Raw genomic sequence first — 22,726 nt, forward strand, 5'->3', positions numbered from 1 at the left:
AATTCTTTGTGGGGTAAAATTGAAAAAGAAAATAACAGTTTTGGTAATTTTGCTAAGGTTTTTGGGGTTTTGATAATACGACATGTACTGTGCACTAAAAATGACATGACGTCCTTATTCTGTGGATCAATATGATTACGGTGATAACAAATTTGTGTGTGTGTGTTTTTTTTTTTTTTTAGAAAAACCTTTGAAAAAGGTTCAAATTTTTTGACGGCCGTAATTTTTTAAATATTTTTTGCGGGACAAACTGTTTTTATTGGCATCATTTTTGGGTACGTATAACTTTTTGATCACTAGTAACTAAAAGTGGCGAATTGCATGTTTTTATTTTATTTTTTCGTTATAGCGTTCACCGCACAGGAAAAATATTTTAATAGTTTGGACATTTTGATATGTGGATATACCTGTTTGTTTATTTTTTTATAGTTTATATATTTTTATATGTAAAATTGGGAAAGGGGGGTGATTTGAACTTTTAATAGTTTTATGTTTTTATTACATTTTTTTATTTTGTACTTTTTACATCATAACTTTTAACCCCCTTAGGTGGCTAGAACCTGGGATCCCCTGATCTCTTGTCCTATACACAATAATAGAGAATATGGTGAATGGAATTCTAATGCTCTGCCTGCTGAGTTGTGCCTCGTGTACAGCTTTGCAGGCAGATTACCATATCAGGCCTGAGAAGCCTCAGCAGACCCAAGGCTGTCTTTTGGAACCCCACTCGCCTGCCTAACCCCACAGGTGCTGTGATCACTATTGAGCGCTGCATCTGAGGGGTTAAATGACCGGTTTCGGCATCATCACAGACCCCAGTCATTATGGCCAGGCGCCTACTGTATTATACAGCCAGCACCCGCTGCTTATGGAACAAGCTTAGCTCAGTAGCCCGCTCCATACAAGCCTTTGTGCGTAATGCCATACATGTACGGCATTATGCGTTACGGGGTTAAAATATCTGGCAAAGGGGGGCGGTCTTATTAGAGGTTGATGGCATTCCCTGTATAAATAGGTATGCATAGATAGCAGTCCATCACTGATAAGACTGCCCACTTGACTACTGAACTCAAAGTGTAGAGATTTTAATGAAAAAAATGCAAGTTTTACTGAATCTTTTCCCACAAACTATATACCGATCTGCTTAGCTCCTCCTGCTCTATAACTGCATGGTGTGGTGACAAGTTCTCTTTAATGCCACTTGCAGATTCTTACCACACACGCAGGATCTTTGCACTGATATATATAATTTTTTGGGCAAATCAAGCAACTTTAGTGGACAACCATTTTGCTGCTGTAGAGCCTGTGTAACTCCTTCACTTAGCTGCAGCTTCTGACACAGATCCAACCCCATTGATCCTGCGAATGACTCAGGGCTGTGGCCTCTTCACAGGTTTTTCCTTACACAGGATGTGGCTGTGCAGGGAACTGCAGTCTGCCTCATTCAATAAAATAGAGCAGTGCTGCAGTTTCTGTCACAGTGGTCTGCTGGGGCACTGTTGGGAAGGGAAAGACGGTGAAGGTGCTGCAGCCTCTGCTTTCTTAAGATCGGTAAAGATCCCAGAGGTCCGACCTCCCACCGATGATGACAAAATAGTATATACAAATGATATGCCATCACTTTATGAAATGAGAATAGCCTTTTAATGTTCCCATTTTCAAAGGGGCGTGTCCCTACAGTCTGACATTGTCCAATCAGTGCAGACAGTGCTAGACGGTAAGGACCCACCCCCAGCTGGTAACATCTATGTGCTTTGGCATCTTTTAGTGTGAACCTACCACCTTTTCTCTGTTTTTATGTTCTGTCACAGCATATGTATTATACACTGTAGAAGTCACAAGTTTTTCCTTGTCTTTTTGTGTATGTAATAATTTTCTTTTTTTTGCTATTAGCGGTTATCAAGAGGAGGTTGGTGCAGGGTCACAGCATACGCAAGAAATGGATTGGACGCAAGAAAAGTCCTGTGGTCTTGTATGAAAGTCTGAGTGACAGTTCGGACTAGCGTAGTGCGTGCCGTCGAGATTAGGTCCTTTATCTGGAAGTGGAATGACACATAAGTCAGTCAGAGACGTTGTCACAGAATCCTGTCTATTATACAGGTGACATTGTGTCCTAGTGATGTCACCAGTTCCTGTCGCATTGATTCATTTTTGTTTTGGGTCCGTACTCCGTTTTCATTGTCATTATTAAAGGGTCTCTTTTTCTCTCTTGTCCATTGTCTGTCTAGTACTGCATCTCATACTCATGTAGGTGAATCTGCCATACCATACATAGTCCATTGACTGCCACTTTTCTGAGGGAGCGGGAACAGACCTTTTATTTCGGAACTCCTTTGGATAGCTTGTGTATGGTATTCACGTCCATGGAGTTGAGCTGCAATACCAGACAAAACCCATAGACAGGTGTGCCTTTTTTGTATTTTTTTCTGGGAAGAAAGATTCTTTTTCAACTTCTACTAAATGGCTGGGACACGCAGGGAACATTTTCTGTTGGAGGGGTGTGCTCTGCTCTTTAAAGGGATTGAAGTTTATTTATTCTGTTATAAACAGCAGGGATGATGTTAAAAAAATAATAATAAAAAAAATTCCAATCCAGCGGCGTGCTCTTTGCTGGGGTGAAGCCACAACATGGTTTTAGCTGCAGTGGTGACATTCAGTGGACTGCACCTGACCACTCGAGCCAATTGGTGGCAGCAGTGGTGTATGTCACGAGTCTAGTGATTGACTTCAGGGGTATATGACCCGTCACCTCTGCAGCAAAACCAATATGGGACATTGCTGGCTCCGGAAGGTAAGTTTAAAGGGTTTCTACCACCTCATTTGGACCTAATTAGCTGTCAGACACTAGCGATCTGCTAGTGTCTGCTCTACCTAACTATGCTATTCTAAGACCTTTGTGTGCAGCCGTTACACAAAAAAAAAAAAAAGGTAGGTGCTATGGGGACGACGCCCGGCCGGTCAGACAGTCACTGCACCTGCGCCGAATACAGACACACACGGCGCAGGCGCGAGAATAAGGACGATGGATGAGATGGAGGCTGGCAATCTAGAGATGGGCGGGCTTGACGGACGAGCGGGGCGGAATACAGGGTGAGTGGACGGAGCCTCTAGGTGCTGAAAAGACGCCCCCATAGCACCTAGAGGCTCATTTGCATAGCAATAAAAGTTTTTTTTTTTGTGTAACGGCTGCACACAAAGGTGTTAGAAAAGCATGGTTAGGTAGAGCAGACACTAGCAGATCGCTAGTGTCTGACAGCTAATTAGGTCCAAATGAGGTGGTAGAAACCCTTTAAGTGTTTTTATATACTTTAACAGCATCTTTGCTGTTTGGAACAGAATAAATTTAAAGGGGTTGTGTCTTTTCAGCAAATAGCATTTATTGTGTAGAAGAAGTTAATACAGGACACTTACTAAGGCTACTTTCACACTAGTGTTTGTTTTCCGGTATTGAGATCCGTCATAGGGGCTCAATACTGGAAAAAAACGCTTCAGTTTTGTCCCCATTCATTGTCAATTGGGACAAAACTGAACAGAACGGAATTCTCCAAAATGCATTCTGTTCCATTTAGTTACGTTCCCATACCGGAGAGCAAACCGCAACATGTTGTAGTTTGCTTTCCGTCCTGGGATGCGGAGCAAGACGGATCCGGCATGACCCCCAATGCAAGTCAATGGGGACGGATCAGTTTTCTCTGCCACAATAGAAAACGGATCCGTCCTCCATTGACTTTCAATTGTGTTTGACAGATCAGTCTTGGCAATGTTAAAGATAATACAACCGGATCCGTTTATAACGGAAGCAGATGGTTGTATTATCAGTAACGGAAGCGTTTTTGCTGAACCCTGCCGGATACAGCAAAGACGCTAGTGTGAAAGTAGCCTAATGTATTGTGATTGTCCATATTGCCTCCTTTGCTGGCTTGATTCATTTACATTATACACAACTTGTTTCCATGGTTCCGACCACCCTACAATCCAGCAGTGGTGGTTGTGCTTGCACACTATAGGAAAAAGCGCCGGCCTCTTTGGTGGTCGGGAATGTGGGAGTGTGCATAGGCCAGCATTTTTTTTTCCTATAGTATGCAAGCACGGCCACCACTGATGGATTGCAGGGTGGTCGTAACCATGGAAACAAGCAGTGTATAATGTGATGGAAAAATTAATCCAGCCAGCAAAGGAAGCAACATGGACAATCACGATACATTAGTAAGTGGCTTGTATTAACTTTCTCTACATGATAAATGCTATTTGCTGAAGTGACACAATGTTCTGGATTTGATCTCCCCAATGTAAGAACTCTCCAGTAGCAGTGTTATTGTTTTATTTGAAGCTTTATCTTATGTTGTTCATTAACCCTCTTACTATGGAATTAACTTGATTGTGAAATTTGCTCCATTCTACATGCCAAATGTATATATTTTTTTAGACCTGCAGGTATCTGGAGAGCTTGGGGGCCCGGCCCAGATGTCTGAATTTTACTTCTGACAGCAGTCATTTTTGTCTTTTACAGACACTTCTGTGTTCTCTTAAATGGCTGTTGAAGGTGAAGTGATTTCTAAGGCTGCAGTAAGCAGTAATCTTCAGAACGCTCTTCACTTTCAGATCTAGGCCATGTTGTGGCCTAGCATGTTTAATGCCACCCTAAGGACACGAGGCGAATACGCTGCAGATTTTCCTTAACGGAATTGTGTGCAGAAAATCCACTCTACAGGGTATTAAATACGATAGCAGCAAAGTGAATGAGAAAAAAATATATAATCCACGTGCTGCGGAAAATTTCCACCACAGAGCATACATTGACCTGTGATGCAGCGGATTTTACACTGTGCTATGCATTGGTCAAATCCATATGCGAGTCAGTCGGATTTTGCCGCTTATTCATTGCGAATTTTCTGTACCAAAATACGCCTCGTGTGGTCTTACCCTAAAAGCTCTAGTGGGGGTTGACGGAACACTAGATAATCAATAGTTAGTGGCCACACCAGCTACATTAGACTAATCTGTGTAGATCTGTTTCATGTGCATACCTGTGCCAAATCAATGTAAGATTTGTAATGAGCGAGCTCTGTAGATGTATTTTTCAATACATATTTCTAAGTATTTGGTAAAGCAGTGTAGCTGTAAATGTATCTTTCAAAATTCTGTATTTCCCATAGCGTACATTGAAAAGCTTCCCCTCACCTCTTCTTTTAGGTTTTAGGTTAAAGGGCATCTGTCAGCAGGTTTGTACCGATGAAACTGGCTGACCTGTTACATGTGCACTTGGCGGCTGAAGACATCTGTGTTGGTCCCATGTTATATGTGCCTGCATTGCTGAGAGAAATTATGTTTTATTATATGCAAATGAGTCTCTAGGAGCAACAGGGGCGTTGCCGTTACACCTAGAGGCTCTGCTCTGTCTGCAACTGAGACGCTCTCTGCGTATTGACAGATCCAGATGTGATGATGTTTTCACTGCCTGTCTGTGTCAGTCAAAGTTGGAAGGTGCGGCCGTTGCAGCGAGAGCAGTGTCTACGCCCCAGTTTCACGTAGAGGATCATTTGCATATAATAAAACATCATTTTTCTCAGCAGTGCGGGCACACATAGGCATGAGACCAACCCAGATGTCTTCAGCTGCCAAGCGCACATGCAACAGGGCAGCCAGTTTCATAGGTACAGATCTGCTGACAGATGCCCTTTAAGTGGTCTCGTAAACACTACCGCCTTTTCTCTGTAACAGAGAATTATCTACTACAGCCAGCCGCAGTTTAGTGTTGCCTTTGGCAACAATTTATAAATTACAGTGTATTTATTTTTGTACTTTTTGAATTTGTACAATTGGATTTTGTATGTCATTTTTATATATAATCACTTTAAAGTTTGCTTTAAAAATATTTTGTCTCTGTGTTTTATTTGAAGAAGTTATAAACAGATATTGCTATTATATCTGAAGTTTTATATTACGGAATCCGCACATACTGTTGTCTGCTCAAAAGGATCCTAATATTTAAGGGGTTTCCGAGCAAGTGGTGTAAAACTCGGGTTGGGGTGTATCAGCAGTTGAGAACTGTTTTATGTGATTTAGTACTTCAATGTTGTAAGTAGGAGACGGCGTACATTCCATTTTAACTGGTGGTGCTTCATAATTATTGGAGGCTTTAGTATTCCTGAGCAGAGGGGTATAGGGAAAGACCAAGAGGAAATAGATGCCCTGGAGAGAAAATATCTGCCAAGACCTTGATCTTATATAGGTGCCCATCCTTTGAGTAGATATGAGTTTGCGTTTGTTACCCTGAATGGCGGTACTTTCACTATTGTTAATTGTCTCTTTTGAGCTGCAAGAAGTGAAATGGTGAACTGCAACCTCAGGGAGGGTATACTGTTTCCATCGATTGATTATATCCATGGAAAACTGAAAGTTGTCCTCTTGCTCTGATCTCTGGGCGCGAGGAAAGAGCAGTGCAGATGCAGAAATATTGAAGCAATGCCCTACGTAGAACTAGGGTAGAGTGCGAAAGGCCCTGCAGAAGCTGTATAAAGGCCTCATCCAAGTCCCACTTTTAAACGTTTCAGGCCTTCAACATTATCACCTTCTTCACATAGTAAGGCTACATGCACACGAACGTTGTTTGTATTCGTGTCCGTTCCGTTTTTTTTATTTTATTTTTTTCATTTCAATGGGACCGCAAAAAATGCGGACAGCACACTGTGTGCTGTCCGCATCTGTATGTCCGTTCCGTAGCCCCGCAAAAAAAATAGAACATGTCCTATTCTTGTCCGTTTTAGGCATTGTTACAATGGATCCGCAAATAAAAGAAAGGATGGAATACGGATGTCATCAGTTTTTTTTTTTTCGCGGACCGCAAAACACACATAGTCGTGTGCATGTAGCCTAATAGTGCATGCCCCACGGCTTAACAGGGTCAGGATTCATAAGGCCAAATACTCGATGTGCCCTATCTCCAAGTCATCACTGACCGGCCTCTCCAAGATGTCTCTAAATAATTTCTCCAGGGTGTGTAGTAGGTCTGCTGAATTAAGGGATTCCTGGAACCCACAAATTCTATTATTATTTCTTCAACTCCTGTTCTCAGTATCATCATGCCGACGATATAACTGTTTTATGTGTTGCTCATGAGAAGCTAGCTGTGAAACTGCGGCTTCCACTCTGATGGACATAGCTCCTTGGTCTTTTATTGCTGCATCCACTGCGTCACTCAAAGAGGAGACTTTAGTCTTATGGCTCATTCACACGACCGAATGGTTCAGCAGTTTTGCAGGATCGGTGCGGACTCATTCATTTCAATGGGGTCGCAAAAGATGCAGAGAGCACACTGTGCTGTCCGTATCGGTTGCAAAAAATATAGAGCATGTCTCCTGTTGTCCGCAATCGTGGACAAAAATAGGCATTTCTATAATGGGCTGCAGAACACTGCGCAGTCGTGTAAATGCGCCCTTAAGCAAGCTTTGTTCATGTTTATAAGAGTGCTCCAGTCTCTCTAAATCTCCATTTCCTGCCTCGTGGGTAAAAGCTTGCCACTCAAAGGCATCTGTAGTAGAATTTAGTTTGGTGGTAAGCAGAATTGCGTTATGGATTTCGTTACAATGGACCATAACGCAATTCTATGACAAAATGCATAACTGAATGCCTTTAGAGGCATTCGGTTATAGAATTGCGTTATGGTCCGTGCTAACTGAATCCATAACGCAATTCTGCTTTTACCACCAAAGCGTGAACGAATTTCAAAAAATGAAATTCGCTCATCTCTAATATTTTGCTCTGTGCCCAGTAGGGGAAGTGCATGGACCCAATCAGTGATCCTGCTCTGCTCTAATGGAGGAAAGTTAGCATGGCAGTGACTGCCGTTATGTAGAGGCAGCGGGCTCTGGCGGCCCAGCATCGGGAGGTTAGCCTCATAAACCCGGGAACGGAGATTGTCTTATCGTCGAGGTTAATCCTACCTCAGTCGATGCATCCAAGTCTGGAGCTTATGGGTGTGAAAGGTAAGGCGTCTGGGTTCCAGTCTGCTTCTCCGATGCTCTGGGAAGTTCAAAAAGCACATTAAATTGCCTTGATTGGGAGTCACAGGCTGGCTTTGTATTCTTGGGATGTTTTTCCTTCTCGTCACCTTTTGAGCCAATACCTGTAGCTAAAAAAGACTGTGCACCAATTCCAACAGTGCAGTTGTGCTGCAATCACTGTATGGCCTCATGCACATGACCGTTGTGCGTTTTGCGGTCTGCAAATTGCGGATCCGCAAAACATGGATGGCGTCCGTGTGCGTTCCGCAATTTGCGGAACGGCACAGACAGCCATTTATATAACTGCCTATTCTTGTCCGCAAAACTGACAAGAATAGGACAGGTTATATATTTTCTGCGGACCAGGGAACGGAGCAACGGATGCGGACAGCACACTGAGTGCTGTCTGCATCTTTTGTGGCCCCATTGAAGTGAATAGGTCCACATCCAAGCCGCAAAAACTGCGGCTCGGATGCGGACCAAAACAACGGTCGTGTGCATGAGGCCTATGTCTTGCGTCAATCACAACCCCCAATGACAATTATTGGAGGCGTTGTCACAATGATATTGCAGTCTTCATGTTGTTGCCTTGCCCCGGCATTATGCTAGGGCTACGCAGAGTCTTTTGTAGCGCTACGGATTTTTATATCAAGCTGCTGCTGCAGTCCAAAGAGGTTCCCTGGTTTGCATGCAGTCTTCATGAATTTGGCCACAGTGAATCCTCCCCAAAATCCAGATGCAGATATCCCATGAATTTCACACTCTATTGCAAAGGGGCGAGACCGCATGTAACAAGTCTGGATTTTGTGGTGGTTTCACTTGTGCCCAAATCAGTGGAGTGAAAATGCGCCATGTGTGAACCTCCTCTTAAAATCTTTAGCACTGGTGGTTTACACATTTCAGTCAAAGTCCTTAAAGACATTCTTTGGGCAGGATAGATCCATTTTACTCATGCACACAACCGTTGTGTGTTTTGCGGTCCGCAAAACACGGATGGTGTCTGTGTGCGTTCCGCAATATGTGGAAAGGCACGGACAGCAATTGATATAACTGCCTATTCTTGTCCACAAAACAGACAAGAAATAGGACAGGTTATAATTTTTTTGCGGACCACGGAACTCCGTGTGCTGTCCGCATCTTTTGCGGCCCTATTGAGGTGAATGGATCCGCATCCAAGCCGCAAAAATGCGGACCAAAACAACGGTTGTGTGCATGAGGCCAAAGGCAGTGGTACATGACAAAGGGATTCAAGAACACCAAAGTCAGAATTCCTCCTCACAGTTTTAGGCCTCATGCACACAACTGTTGTGTGTTTTGCGGTCCGCAAACCGCAGATCTGCAAAACACGGATGGCGTCCGTGTGCGTGCCACAATTTTGAGAAATGGCATGGGCAGCCTTTAATATAACTGCCTATTGTCCGCAAAGCGCGGACAAGAAAAGGACATGTTATATTTTTTTGCTGGACCACGAAACAGAGCAACGGATGTGGACAGCACACGGAGTGCTCTCCACATCTTTTGCGGCCCCATTGAAGCGAATGGGTCCGCATCCGAGCTGCCAAAACTGCGGCTTGGATGCGGACCAAAACAACGGCCGTGTGCATGAGGCCTTACTTCTGCTGTAATTTACCAGCAGATGTATTATCCTAGTTTAAAGAGCATCTGTCAGCATGATCAACCCTAGTAAACCAGGCATACTGCCTGGTTGGGTTGATCAGAGTGTTTAACAACCCGCCTTGTAACAATCCTGTTACTTTAGCATAAAAGTAAAGTTTTCTCCAATGAGGTGGTCAGAGCATCTCTTCACCTCTGCTTTTGATCTTAGGGCTCATTCACACGACCGTAGGAACGGGTCCAGACCCATTCTGCAACTGCGGACAAGAACAGGCTTTTCCACTTCACCACCATGACGGCCCAGAGAGATTGACCCCTGACCTCTGTAGGGGCAGGAACAGAGATAGGTTAAAAGGACCCCTCCCACCACCATTCATCAGTGTGTTCCTGCCCCTATAGTGGCCAGGACAGAGAAAAGTCCTCTCTGGCTTTCAGGGAGGTGAAGTGGATAAGGACCTCTTTTTATTATTTTTCGGTACCTGGGTGACCGCATCGGCGGTGAATATTGCCTCCCTTGCGGGCCTTTCATCCAGAACTGCGTCCCCTGCTCTCCGGCAGACCCCGTTCCAAAGCTGACAGGGAGACGCTGGGGTCACGCTCCCTGTTGTGGGAAGCCTGCCCTGAGCTGCCGCTGGGTCACCTACCTCCCTGTGTAAGTAGCTGACCGGAAGGACGTTTTGCGCAGGCGCGCGCGTCTGGCGTCACTTCGGGGCCGCCGGACGAAACCCGGAAGTGGATGTCTTCTACAAAAATGCTCACTTTCCCGCTGCGCTCTCTGCATCATCGGAGGACATGTCAGACCAGGAGAAGGAGCTGCAGCATAAGGAGCAGAGCGCCCCTGCGTGAATAGCCCACCTGGGCAGGCCGGCAGCTTGACAGATGGGGGCCAGTGGGGAGGGTGCCTTAGTTTGACTGTTCTGATAACCACTAGTATGAGCCCCTCCCCCTGGGGTCTTCTGGTATACTGCATCTAAGTTTATGCACCTATATGGGATCGACAAAAAATTGATGGGCTGCTCTCTCACTTTAGGCCAAACTTGCTTTAAAAAAAAGCCCAGGAAGACCGCCAGATGCATCCAGTGCTCCGTCAGGCTTCCCGATGATTACGCTAAGAAACTTTGCAAGGATTGTATTGCCAAGTTGGTGAGAGAAGAACAGCCCTCAATTATGCAGGAATTTAGAACTATGATTCAGGAGGAAGTTGAATCTTCTCTAGCCTCCCTCCGTGAGGATACCCTGGGGGCTCGCCTACCCAAACGGCCCAGAATGGCGGACATTTCCTCCTCAGATTCTGAGGATTTGGAGGGCAAGGCCTCATCCTCCAAGAAAGAGGACGACGAGTACCCCCTATCAGAGGGCAAGATCGTCGAGGACTCTAAAAAAAATTTTTTCACTCCTAGCGAGATGAGTGACCTTCTAAAGGCGGTCAGGGTGTTAAAGAAACGGACAACCTTTCTTCCAGCAGAAAGAATTCAGAACCTTCAGACATCGATCAGGGCCTTCCTAGGACGTCGCTCCTTCTCTTTCAGAGAAACAATGAGCCTTTTAGGTCAAATGGCAGCCTGTATGGTAGCAGTCCCTTGGTGCCAGGTCCATTACAGGGCCCTTCAGTCCTGGCTTCTAAGAAGATGGGACAAACATCTGTCCTCTCTGGACAAGAAGATCCTGATCCCGGGCCACATAAAATCTTCAGTCCGGTGGTGGCTTCAAACAAAAAAACTAAAAAAGGGCATGGTCTGGCTCAAGACCCCAGCAGTGCATGTTCAGACAGATGCCAGCGTAAAAGGATGGGGCGCAAAAATATACACCGACCTATACCAGGGAGACTGGTCTCCGAAAATTGCAGCTCAGTCCTCAAATTACAGGGAGCTCAGAGCAGTTTGGGAGACAATACGAGCAGCTGCTCCAAAACTAAAGAACCAACATATAAAGATCTATTCAGACAATGTAACGACCGTGTCCTACCTCAAACATCTGTCTCAAAAACTAGAAGGTCTGTCCAGAAGAATCTTCCTTTGAGGGGGAAAAAATGTAAAATCAATATCTGCGATTCATTTAAAAGGAAGCCTAAACAGCGCTGCGGACTTCCTCAGCAGGACCACTATAGACCAGGGGGAATGGTCTCTAAGCATCGACGTCTTCAATCTAATTGTCCAGAGATGGGGCCTCCCTCTGGTAGATCTATTCGCTTCAAGGAAAAATCAACCTTTTGCTCCCTAAACCCGAGGGACAGACCTCTAGCGGGTCTTGCATATGCCTTCCCTCCGTTCCCGTTAATCCCAAGGGTTCTCCAAAAAATCATCAGGGACAGGGCCAGAATAATCCTGGTCACCCCGTACTGGCCCAAGAGGAGCTGGTTCTCGATCCTAACCAACCTCTCCCCACAGGAAGCATTCATTCTCCCAAGGAGGAAAGATATCCTGATCCAGGGGCTGGTTCTCCATCCACATCCGGAAATCTTCAACCTCTCGGCTTGGATCCTGAGTCCGACCTTCTGAGACGCAGAGGTCTCTCAGAGGGAGTGATATCTACCTTGAAGGCCAGCAGAAAGAAGGTGACTAACTCCATCTATTTAAAAATCTGGAGAAGATTCTGCACCTGGTCAGGTGAAGCAGCCCCAGACCAGACTAAACCAAATATTCAGAGGATTCTGGACTTCCTGCAAAAAGGACTTGAGTCAGGGTTAAGTCCTTCTACCCTTAGAGTCCAGGTCTCAGCGCTTAGCGCTTTTTTCGATTCTGAATTAGCCAGCCATAGATGGATCCAAAGATTCCTGAGGTCTGCAGCCAGACTAAGACCATCTCTCAAATCAAGGGTGCCTACCTGGGACTTAAACATTGTCCTTAGGGGACTCACAGGTCTGCCTTACGAACCCTTGGACTCGGGTTCCCTAAAGCAGCTTTCTCAGAAGGTGGCATTTCTTGTGGCTATAACATCAGCAAAAAGACTTTGCGAGATCCAGGCATTGTCAATAAGACAACCGTACCTCACAATCCAGGAAGATCGAATTACCTTGAGGCTAGACCCGGTGTTTTTGCCAAAAGTAGTAACAGACTTCCATAGAAACCAGGAGATCGTTCTTCCCTCCTTTTGTGAGAATCCTAAAAATTCTGAGGAGGAACGATTCCATACCCTGGACGTCAAACGGACAGTGCTAAAATACCTAGAAGTCACTAGGGACCTAAGAAAGGTGGACAATTTATTAGTACTCTTCTGTGGTAAAAATAAAGGCAAGGCAGCTTCCCGATCTACCATTGCCCGCTGGGTAAAACAGACTATTCCAGACTGCTACAGGATCGAAGGCATCAGTTGTCCAGACGTCATTCGGGCTCACTCCACGAGAGCCATATCTGCCTCATTCGCTGAAAGGGCAGGAGCTTCTCTAGATCAAATATGCCAGGCCGCAACCTGGTCCAGTGTAGACACCTTCATTAAACATTATAGACTCGACTTATCCAGGTCTTCTGACCTGGCCTTTGGTCGCAAGGTCTGACAGGGCGTTGCCCCACCCTAAGACGTATATAATCTGTTATGTCTCTCTGGGCCATCATGGTGGTGAAGTGGAAAGCCGGAATTAGACTTACCGGTAATTCATTTTCCACGAATCCACCATGACGGCATGATATCCCACCCAAGAAAATATTATAATGACTTGGTATGAGTTAATACCCCCCCCAAAACTTTTTTTTTGAGTTCTTTCACTTCTTAACCGGTGGTTGTGCCACTATAATCTGGAACTCACTGGTGAATGGTGGTGGGAGGGGTCCTTTTAACCTCTCTCTGTTCCTGCCCCTACAGAGGTCAGGGGTCAATCTCTCTGGGCCATCATGGTGGATTCGTGGAAAATGAATTACCGGTAAGTCTAATTCCAGCTTTTTTTTTCAAAGTGGCATCCAGGTGCTTTCTGCAAATTGCAGAACAAACATGGACCGGTTTCCATATTTTGTGGATCTGCAACTTGCATACGGCAAAACACTACGGTCGTGTGAATGAGCAGTCAGTCACTTCTTTTCTCCCAGTGATTGACTAGACCAGGTATAATCACTGTTCCGATGCCTGGCCCTAAAAGAGAACCTTAAAATCTTTGCTGAAAGCACAGAAGTTGCAGCAGTGCTCTGCACCTCAGCTCTGCTTTTAAATCACTCTGTAGAGAGTATATAGGATGAGAACTGATGCCTTGCTGCAGCTTCTCTGCTTTCAGTAAAGGTTTAGGTCCCCTTGAAATCTCCCACATATCCGAGCAAGAGTTCATTCGCGCAATTTGGTTCTCAGGAGCGGGAATAATCAAAGGAGATCTACTGCGCATGCGCTTATTAAACTCTCACCAGCACAAGATTTGGACTTTAGTAAGGCTTTTGATACTTTCCCACATAGAAGGCTTATCAATAAATTGCAGTCTTTGTGCTTGGACTCCCATATTGTTGAATGGATTAGGCAGTGGCTGAGGGACAGACAACAGAGGGTTGTAGTCAATGGAGTATATTCAGACCATGGTCTTGTTACCAGTGGGGTACCTCAGGGATCTGTTCTGGGACCCATATTGTTTAATATCTTTATCAGCGAAATTGCAGAAGGCCTCGTTGGTAAGGTGTGTCTTTTTGCTGATGACACAAAGATTTGTAACAGGGTTGATGTTCCTGGAGGGATACACCAAATGGAAAAGGATTTAGGAAAACGAGGAATGGTCAAAAATCTGGCAACTAAAATTTAATGTTGATAAGTGCAAGATAATGCAGCTGGGGCGTAAAAACCCAAGAGCAGAATATAAAATCAGTGATACAGTCCTAACCTCAGTATCTGAGGAAAGGGATATAGGGGTCATTATTTCAGAAGACTTAAAGGTAGGCAGACAATGTCACAGAGCAGCAGGAAATGCTAGCAGAATGCTTGGGTGTATAGGGAGAGGCATTAACAGTAGAATGAGGGAGGTGCTCATGCCGCTCTACAGAGCACTAGTGAGACCTCATTTGGAGTATTGTGCTCAGTACTGGAGACCATATCTCCAGAAGGATATTGATACTTTGGAGAGAGTTCAGAGAAGAGCTACTAAACTAGTACATGGATTGCAGGATAAAACTTACCAGGAAACATTAAAGGACCTTAACATGTATAGCTTGGAAGAAAGACGAGACAGAGGAGATACAGTCAGGTCCATAAATATTGGGACATGGACACAATTCTAACATATTTGGCTCTATACACCACCACAATGGATTTGAAATGAAACGAACAAGATGTGCTTTAACTGCAGACCGTCAGCTTTAATTTGAGGGTATTTACATCCAAATCAGGTGAACGGTGTAGGAATTACAACAGTTTGCATATGTGCCTCCCACTTGTTAAGGAACCAAAAGTAATGGGACAGAATAATAATCATAAATTAAACTTTCACTTTTTAATACTTGGTTGCAAAGTATTTGCAGTCAATTACAGCCTGAAGTCTGGAACGCATAGACATCACCAGACGCTGGGTTTCATCCCTGGTGATGCTCTGCCAGGCCTCTACTGCAACTGTCTTCAGTTCCTGCTTGTTCTTGGGGCATTTTCCCTTCAGTTTTGTCTTCAGCAAGTGAAATGCATGCTCAATCGGATTCAGGTCCGGTGATTGACTTGGCCATTGCAAAACATTCCACTTCTTTCCCTTAAAAAACTCCTTGGTTGCTTTTGCAGTATGCTTTGGGTCATTGTCCATCTGCACTGTGAAGCGCCGTCCAATGAGTTCTGAAGCATTTGGCTGAATATGAGCAGATAATATTGCCTGAAACACTTCAGAATTCATCCTGCTGCTTTTGTCAGCAGTCACATCATCAATAAATACAAGAGAACCAGTTCCATTGGCAGCCATACATGCCTACGCCATGACACTACCACCACCATGCTTCACTGATGAGGTGGTATGCTTAAGATCATGAGCAGTTCCTTTCCTTCTCCATACTCTTCTCTTCCCATCACTCTGGTACAAGTTGATCTTGGTCTCATCTGTCCATAGGATGTTGTTCCGGAACTGTGAAGGCTTTTTTAGATGTCATTTGGAAAACTCTAATCTGGCCTTCCTGTTTTTGAGGCTCACCAATGGTTTACAACTTGTGGTGAACCCTCTGTATTCACCCTGGTGAAGTCTTCTCCTGATTGTTGACTTTGACACACATACACCTACCTCCTGGAGAGTGTTCTTGATCTGGCAAACTGTTGTGAAGGGTGTTTTCTTCATCAGGGAAAGAATTCTTCGGTCATCCACCACAGTTGTTTTCCGTGGTCTTCCGGGCCTTTTGGTGTTGCTGAGCTCACCGGTGCATTCCTTCTTTTTAAGAATGTTCCAAACAGTTGTTTTGGCCACGCCTGATGTTTTTGCTATCTCTTTGATGGGTTTGTTGTGTTTTTTCAGCCTTATGATGGCTTGCTTCACTGATAGTGACAGCTCTTTGGATCTCATCTTGAGAGTTGACAGCAACAGATTCAAAATGCAAATAGCACACTTGAAATGAACTCTGGACCTTTTATCTGCTCATTATAATTGGGAGAATGAGGGAATAACACACACCTGGCCATGGAACAGCTGAGAAGCCAATTGTCCCATTACTTTTGGTCCCTTAACAAGTGGGAGGAACATATGCAAACTGTTGTAATTCCTACACCGTTCACCTGATTTGGATGTAAATACCTTCAAATTAAAGCTGACAGTCTGCAGTTAAAGCACATCTTGTTTGTTTCATTTCAAATCCATTGTGGTGGTGTAAAGAGCCAAACATGTTAGAATTGTGTCCATGTCCCAATATTTATGGACCTGACTGTATGATAGAAACTTTTAAATACATAAAGGGAATCAACAAGGTAAAAGAGGAAAGAATATTTAAAAGAAGAAAAACTGCTACAAGAGGACACCGTTTTAAATTAGAGGGGCAAAGGTTTAAAAGTAATATCAGGAAGTATTACTTTACTGAGAGAGTAGTGGATGCATGGAATAGCCTTCCTGCGGAAGTGGTAGCTGCAAATACAGTGAAGGAGTTTAAGCATGCATGGGATAGGCATAAGGCCATCCTTCATATAAGATGGGGTCGGGGCTATTTATAGTATTCAGTATATTGGGCAGACTAGATGGGCCAAATGGTTCGTATCTGCCGACACATTCTATGTTTCTATTTCAGTATGCCTGGTTTACTAGGGTTGATGATGCTTCCAGATGCTCTTTTCAACCACCTCCCATCTCGCTAATGCCGAAAGGCGCGACTGCGGCGGCTCCCTCAGGTCACACTAACGCCGAGATCTCGTGAGACCCGAGATTTCCTGTGAACGTGCGCTCACAGGATCGCGCAGTTCACAAGTTCATCTGCAGCCTGCCGGCCGCGATCATTGGCTGGCAGGCTGTGGATTTTTGAAATGACCAATGAAATGGGTATGTCAGACGCTATTTTGAAAATAGCATCTGATATACCTGCTACCTGCTCCTCTGGTGGTCCCTTTTGCTTGGATCGACCACCAGAGGACACAGGCAGCTCTGTAAGTAGCACCAATCACCACACATACACATTAGCCTGTCACTTATTAACCCCTTATTTAGCACCTGATCACCCATATTAGACTCCCTGATCACCCCCCTTTAAGGGTAAGGGTCCCTCATCACCGCCAGGTAGTTAGCTACTTGCTAGGTAGTTAGCGCCCAGCCCACCGCACCACAGTCGTTGATTAGCGTCATCGCTGTCGCTAATCAGCACTAGTACTATATAGCAGTGTTTCCTAACCAGTGTGCCTCCAGCTGTTGCAAAACTACAACTCCCAGCATGCCCGGACAGCCTTTGGCTGTGCGGGCATGCTGGGAGTTGTAGTTTTGCAACAGCTGGAGGCACACTGGTTGGGAAACACTGCTATATAGTATCTGTAAGTGATCAAGACTGATCGCAATCAGATCTATATAAGTACATTAGGGTCACCTTAGGCTCTACAAAAAAACGCAGTGTTCGCCCGATCAGGCCTGATCTTGTGCGCATACTTGCGTTCAGTCCGCCCCACCGCAGTGACAGAATTTTTTTTTTCTGATCAGTGCAAAAACACCGTAAAATCGCTGCGCCGCTATAAAGATCACTTTTGAGCTTTTTGGATCTTTATTAGCGATCACAGCTTTACTTCGCAAGCACTCCTTTTTACTAGGTAGGTTTGTTTTTTTTCCTGGGTAGTCTCAGAGGAATACCCCCTAAATTTAGTGAGCCCAAAATGTCAAACAAGGGGTATTCCGCTGAAGAGGCCTACAGGATTCTGGCCGTGATGGATGAAAGCGATGGGGACGCCTCACCCGCTGAATCCAGTGGTTCAGAATATGAACCTGTAGACAGCAGTGGCACTCTAACCGCTAGTGAAGATGACGAAGTTGAGGTCCCTGCTACGGTCAGGCGTACCCGATCCCATGTCAGGGTTCTGCATACTCCGCATGATGAGCCTCATTTGCAGCAGAGTGGTGCTAGCGCTGATCTTGTTTATGGTGCGGCATACACCTGCAGCGCAGCACATCCTGGACCTTCTACCAGCACTGCCGTATTCCCTGGTGAAGTAGCGAGCACCAGAAGGGCAGTTCAAGCTGGTACGGTGGCACGTGCAGTAACTCCCCCGTCGCAGCCACCGCGTTCACAGGCCCGTAGAACCGTTAGTCTCCCAGAGGTGCTGGCAAATTCTAATTGCCACTCCCCTGCTTCCGCCGCACCCGTATTGCCCCCTTTCACCGCCCAGTCTGGAGTTTGCGTGGAGACAGCTCATTTAGGATCAGCCCTCGAGTTTTTTTAGCTGTTCTTCACCGCGTATCTCTATGACCTAGTTGTGGCAGGAACCAACCGCTACGCCACATAGTTTATTACCGCCAATCTGGAAAGCTTCTATGCCCAGCCTTACCGGTGGAAACCAGTCACAGTTTCCGCATTTAATATTTTTTTGGGCCTTATCCTCAGCATGGGTCTAACAAAAAAAAATGTATTGCGGTCATATTGGTCTAAAGACCCAATACATTACATGCCCATGTTCTCTGCTGCAATGTCCAAGGCACGTTTTGAGGTCATCATGTGCTTTATGCATTTCGCTGACCATAACACCTGTCATCCAAGAGGCCACCCTGCTTATGAGCGGCTCCACAAAATTCAGCCCCTCATAGACCATTTGTCATCCAGATTTGCAGATGCGTATACCCCCAATCAAAACATCTGCATAGAAGAGTCCCTAGTACATTTTACTGGGCACCTTGGCATCAAACAGTACATCCCCAGCAAGCGCGCCCGGTATGGGGTCAAACTGTATAAGCTCTGTGAAAGGGCCACAGGCTATACATATCGTTTTAGGGTCTATGAGGGAAAAGACTCAAAACTGGAGTCGGTCGGATGTCCTGACTAGCTGGGGAGCAGTGGCAAGATTGTCTTGGACTTGGCGTCACCCTTACTCCACAAGGGGTACCACTTATACGTGGACAATTTTTACTCAAGCGTGGCCCTCTTTCGGCACTTACATCTAGTTGGAATTCAATGCTGTGGCACCGCACGACCTAGTCGCCGGGGCTTCCCCCAATGGCTCGTTAGTACCTGACTTGCACGGGGGGCAGAGGGCTGCCTTGTGTGACCAAGAACTGCTCGCGGTGAAGTGGAGGGACGTTTACCTTCTGTCCACCATTCACGCCGACACGACAGTGCAAATTGAAAGGGAAACTGGAGTCATTGAGAAACCCCTCTCTGTCCACGACTATAACCTTTACATGGGAGGGGTGGACTTCAATGACCAGATGTTGGCTCCCTATTTAGTGTCCCGCCGCACCAGACGCTGGTATAAGAAGGTGTCTGTATATTTAATTCAATTGGCTGTATATAATAGTTTTGTTCTCTACAGTAAGGCTGGGAGAACAGGATCCTTCCTAAAATTCCAGGAAGAGATCATTTCGGAAATCCTGTATCCAGGAGGGTCCGTGCCCCAGGTCCCTGATGTAGTGAGCCGGCTACATGGCAGACACTTCCCCAGTGTCTATCCTGGTACCCCAACTCAACGTTCCCCAAGAAAAAGATGTCGTGCCTGTAGCAGGGGTGGAATAAGGCGTGACACCACCTTTTTTTGTCCTGACCAGCCTGCCCTATGCATAGGGGAGTGTTTCCGCAAGTTCCACACACAGGTACACCATTAGTATAGGGATTGTGTGACACAGGACAGGCACACAGGGGTCTTAGGGCCCTTTCACACAGAGCTGCCACAAACCTCTCCTTTCACCTGGGACAAAGTGCATAATGTACTTTGCCACATCTCTGGGCGATTTGCACTTTGCACATTGTCCCATGGGGAAGGAGAGGTTTGTCCTCTAAAAGGTAAAAAAATTAATAAATAAATTAAAATAAATAAAAAATCACAGGTAAGCAAAAAAGTTAATGTTCTGTTTCAAAAGTTCAATAAAGTTTATAAAAGTTAATGTTCTGTTCAAATGTCATATAAAGTTAATGTTAATAAATTTATTGCGTTGCGGCCTGTTATTTTTATTTTTTTTCACCTTCTAGGTGGACCAAGCGATCAACCAGCTGCAGCACTGATGTGCATTCTGACAGAAGCATTGCGCTGCTGTCAGACCCGACAAAATTGTCACACGCAGTAACTTAGAAGCTGACTAAATCTCACAATACTGGGCAACTGTAGTGATATAGGATTATAAAAAATAGCAACTACGCTATCATCTAGTTAATAAAGACTGCGGTCCTAATTTTCTATTTGGTTGATTGTCGTCCCAGCACTAATAATCAGGGGTTCAATAACTTTAGGAAACTAAATACTCTCATCTCGTTACTTGATTGTTATACATTTTTATTGTAACACATGTCATGACATTAATGATATGTATACCATTCTGATTTATGTTTACGATATTGATTTAAACTATCATTTTATTGTATTACAAATTTGTTCTTTGAACCTGAAAAATTTGAATAAAAAAAAGAATTTAAACAGATTACACAAAAGTCGGTGTATGCGGCGCTGCAAGACGAGATTTGGACCATGTTATAAGGGAAAATAATAATGATGGGGTCCCCATCCCGATAGTCTCCTAACAACAATGCGTGAAAATCACTTCTATGGGGCCTGTGTTGCGTGAAAAAAGCACAAAATAGAGCATGCTGCGATTTTCACGCAACGCACAAGTGATGCGTGAAAATCACCGCTCACGTGCACAGCCCGATTGAACCCATTCATTTCTGTGCGGGTTCAATGCGTGCAGTTCACCTCACGCATTGCACCCGCGTGGAAATCTCGCCCGTGTGAAAGAGGCCTTAGTCTCTCTACTTTAAAGAGGACCTTTCACCGATCCTGACATTGTGAACTAAGTATCATGACATATACATCGGCGCTCAGGGATCTCACTGCACTTACAATTATCCCTGGGCGCCGCTCCGTTCTCCAGTTATGTCCTCTGGTATGTTCGGGGACTTGGTTATAGTAGGCGGAGTCTGCCCTTGTTCTGCTGTCCGCCTACTATAACCAAGTCCCCGAACATACCGGAGGACATAACGGGAGAACGGAGCGGCGCCCAGGGATAATAGTAAGTGCAGTGAGATCCCTGGGCGCCGCTGTATATGTCATGATACTTAGTTCACAATGTCAGGATCGGTGAAAGGTCCTCTTTAATATGGATCTATTGAAAGACAAAGGGCGGTGAATGGCAGAAGACTTCGATATTCTCTGTGGTAGTAGTTTGCAGGTGAACTGAACTTTTGCTGCCAGATTTTACAAAAATTATAACTGATCTTTCGGGGGAATAGTACCTTGTTATCTGCCTCAGGGGCCCAAATCAGAAAAGCTCCCTTAACCCCCACGTGTTATCTATTCATGTAGAGACACTTTGAAATTGAAAAGAATATAGTTCACCAATCTCTTCTACATAGGTTCCTTTAATAAAGTGACAGGAGACATAGGAGTGTTAGTTATTTAATTTGATACAAATGTACATTATGCATTTTTTTACATAAACACCCACCACCGAGCTCTTACAGACGACAGTATAAGCAGTTTATGGCATTCGTAGTAACAAAAAAGTCATATGAGGAACCTAAAGGAAGGGCAGGTCATTTCAGTCAAAATGAAGTGTTTTCTGCAAGGAGTTTGTAGTCGGCACCAAAGAGAGAAATTCTTTGTACTCTGAATTTGTCGAACTTCCTGCAGTCATTCTATGGCTAGACGCAGCTGGAGCATCGAAGGGTTATGCTCCTGGGTGTGTGGAGGCACAGGTCTGTCATCATTACTAGAGATTAGTGAATTTCCGCTTTTGAAAATCGTTCACACTTCTTTTTGTTGGTAAAAGGTGAATTGCGTTATAGATTCCGTTACCATGGACTATAACCAATTCTATGATGGAATGCATAACAGAATGCCTTTAGAGGCCTTACGTTATTCATTCCGTCATAATAGAAGTCTATGGGCTGCAAAATGGATCTGTCCCGTTTCGGTTACGCAGGAGAGGACTCCGTTTTGCAGCCCATAGACGTCTATTATGACGGAATGAATAACGTAAGGCCTCTAAAGGCATTCAGTCATAGAATTGTGTTATGGTCCGTGGTAACGGAATCCATAACGCAATTCACCTTTTACCAACAAACGAAGTGTGAACGAATTTCAAAATATGAAATTCGCTCATCTGTAATCATTACCTTCTATACAGCAGTGGTCTGCAAAGTGTCTCTCTCCGGGGCTCAACAAATGTCTTCATGTGACAACAGGTAACTTCCTCCAGAACAAACACAGGTACTACAAAAAAAAGTCAGTGCAAAGAAGACTGGGAAGACGAGATGCTTATGACACTGTACAGATAGAGTAAACATGGAGCTAAATCATCCCATTTACAGTCACTAAGTAGTCACTCCCTACTTGGCTACAGAAAGTGGCATTGTGCTACTTTTTTTTTTTTTTTTTTAAACAGTTTAAGCCAACCTATAGAATAGATTTGTCGGGTAAAATGCCATGACATTCCGATTTTCTGTACCTATGATGCAGCAGAAGAATGGAAGCCTTAAAGAGTAACTAAACCTTTGTAACAGTTTTTAATATGATGTCCCTAATAAAACTTTCTAATATACGTTATTAATCAATGTTGTATTTTTCTTACTCTTGTT

General features: G+C 44.7%; 1 protein-coding gene across 2 annotated transcripts in view; it reads left to right on the forward strand.

Annotated features, from left to right (window-relative positions):
- Positions 1–2,795, forward strand: part of TP53I13 (tumor protein p53 inducible protein 13) — a 37,315-nt gene extending 34,520 nt beyond the window's left edge. For both annotated transcript variants that reach the window (XM_040423443.1, XM_040423444.1), the window contains one exon: positions 1,894–2,795. In XM_040423443.1, coding sequence (XP_040279377.1) covers positions 1,894–2,003 — 110 coding nt within the window. In that variant the 3' untranslated portion in view covers positions 2,004–2,795. The remainder of the gene's footprint in view (positions 1–1,893) is intronic.
- The last annotated feature ends 19,931 nt before the right edge of the window (positions 2,796–22,726 follow it).

The sequence above is a fragment of the Bufo bufo genome, chromosome 3 (genome assembly GCF_905171765.1).
Source record: "Bufo bufo chromosome 3, aBufBuf1.1, whole genome shotgun sequence".
Taxonomy (NCBI): domain Eukaryota; kingdom Metazoa; phylum Chordata; class Amphibia; order Anura; family Bufonidae; genus Bufo; species Bufo bufo.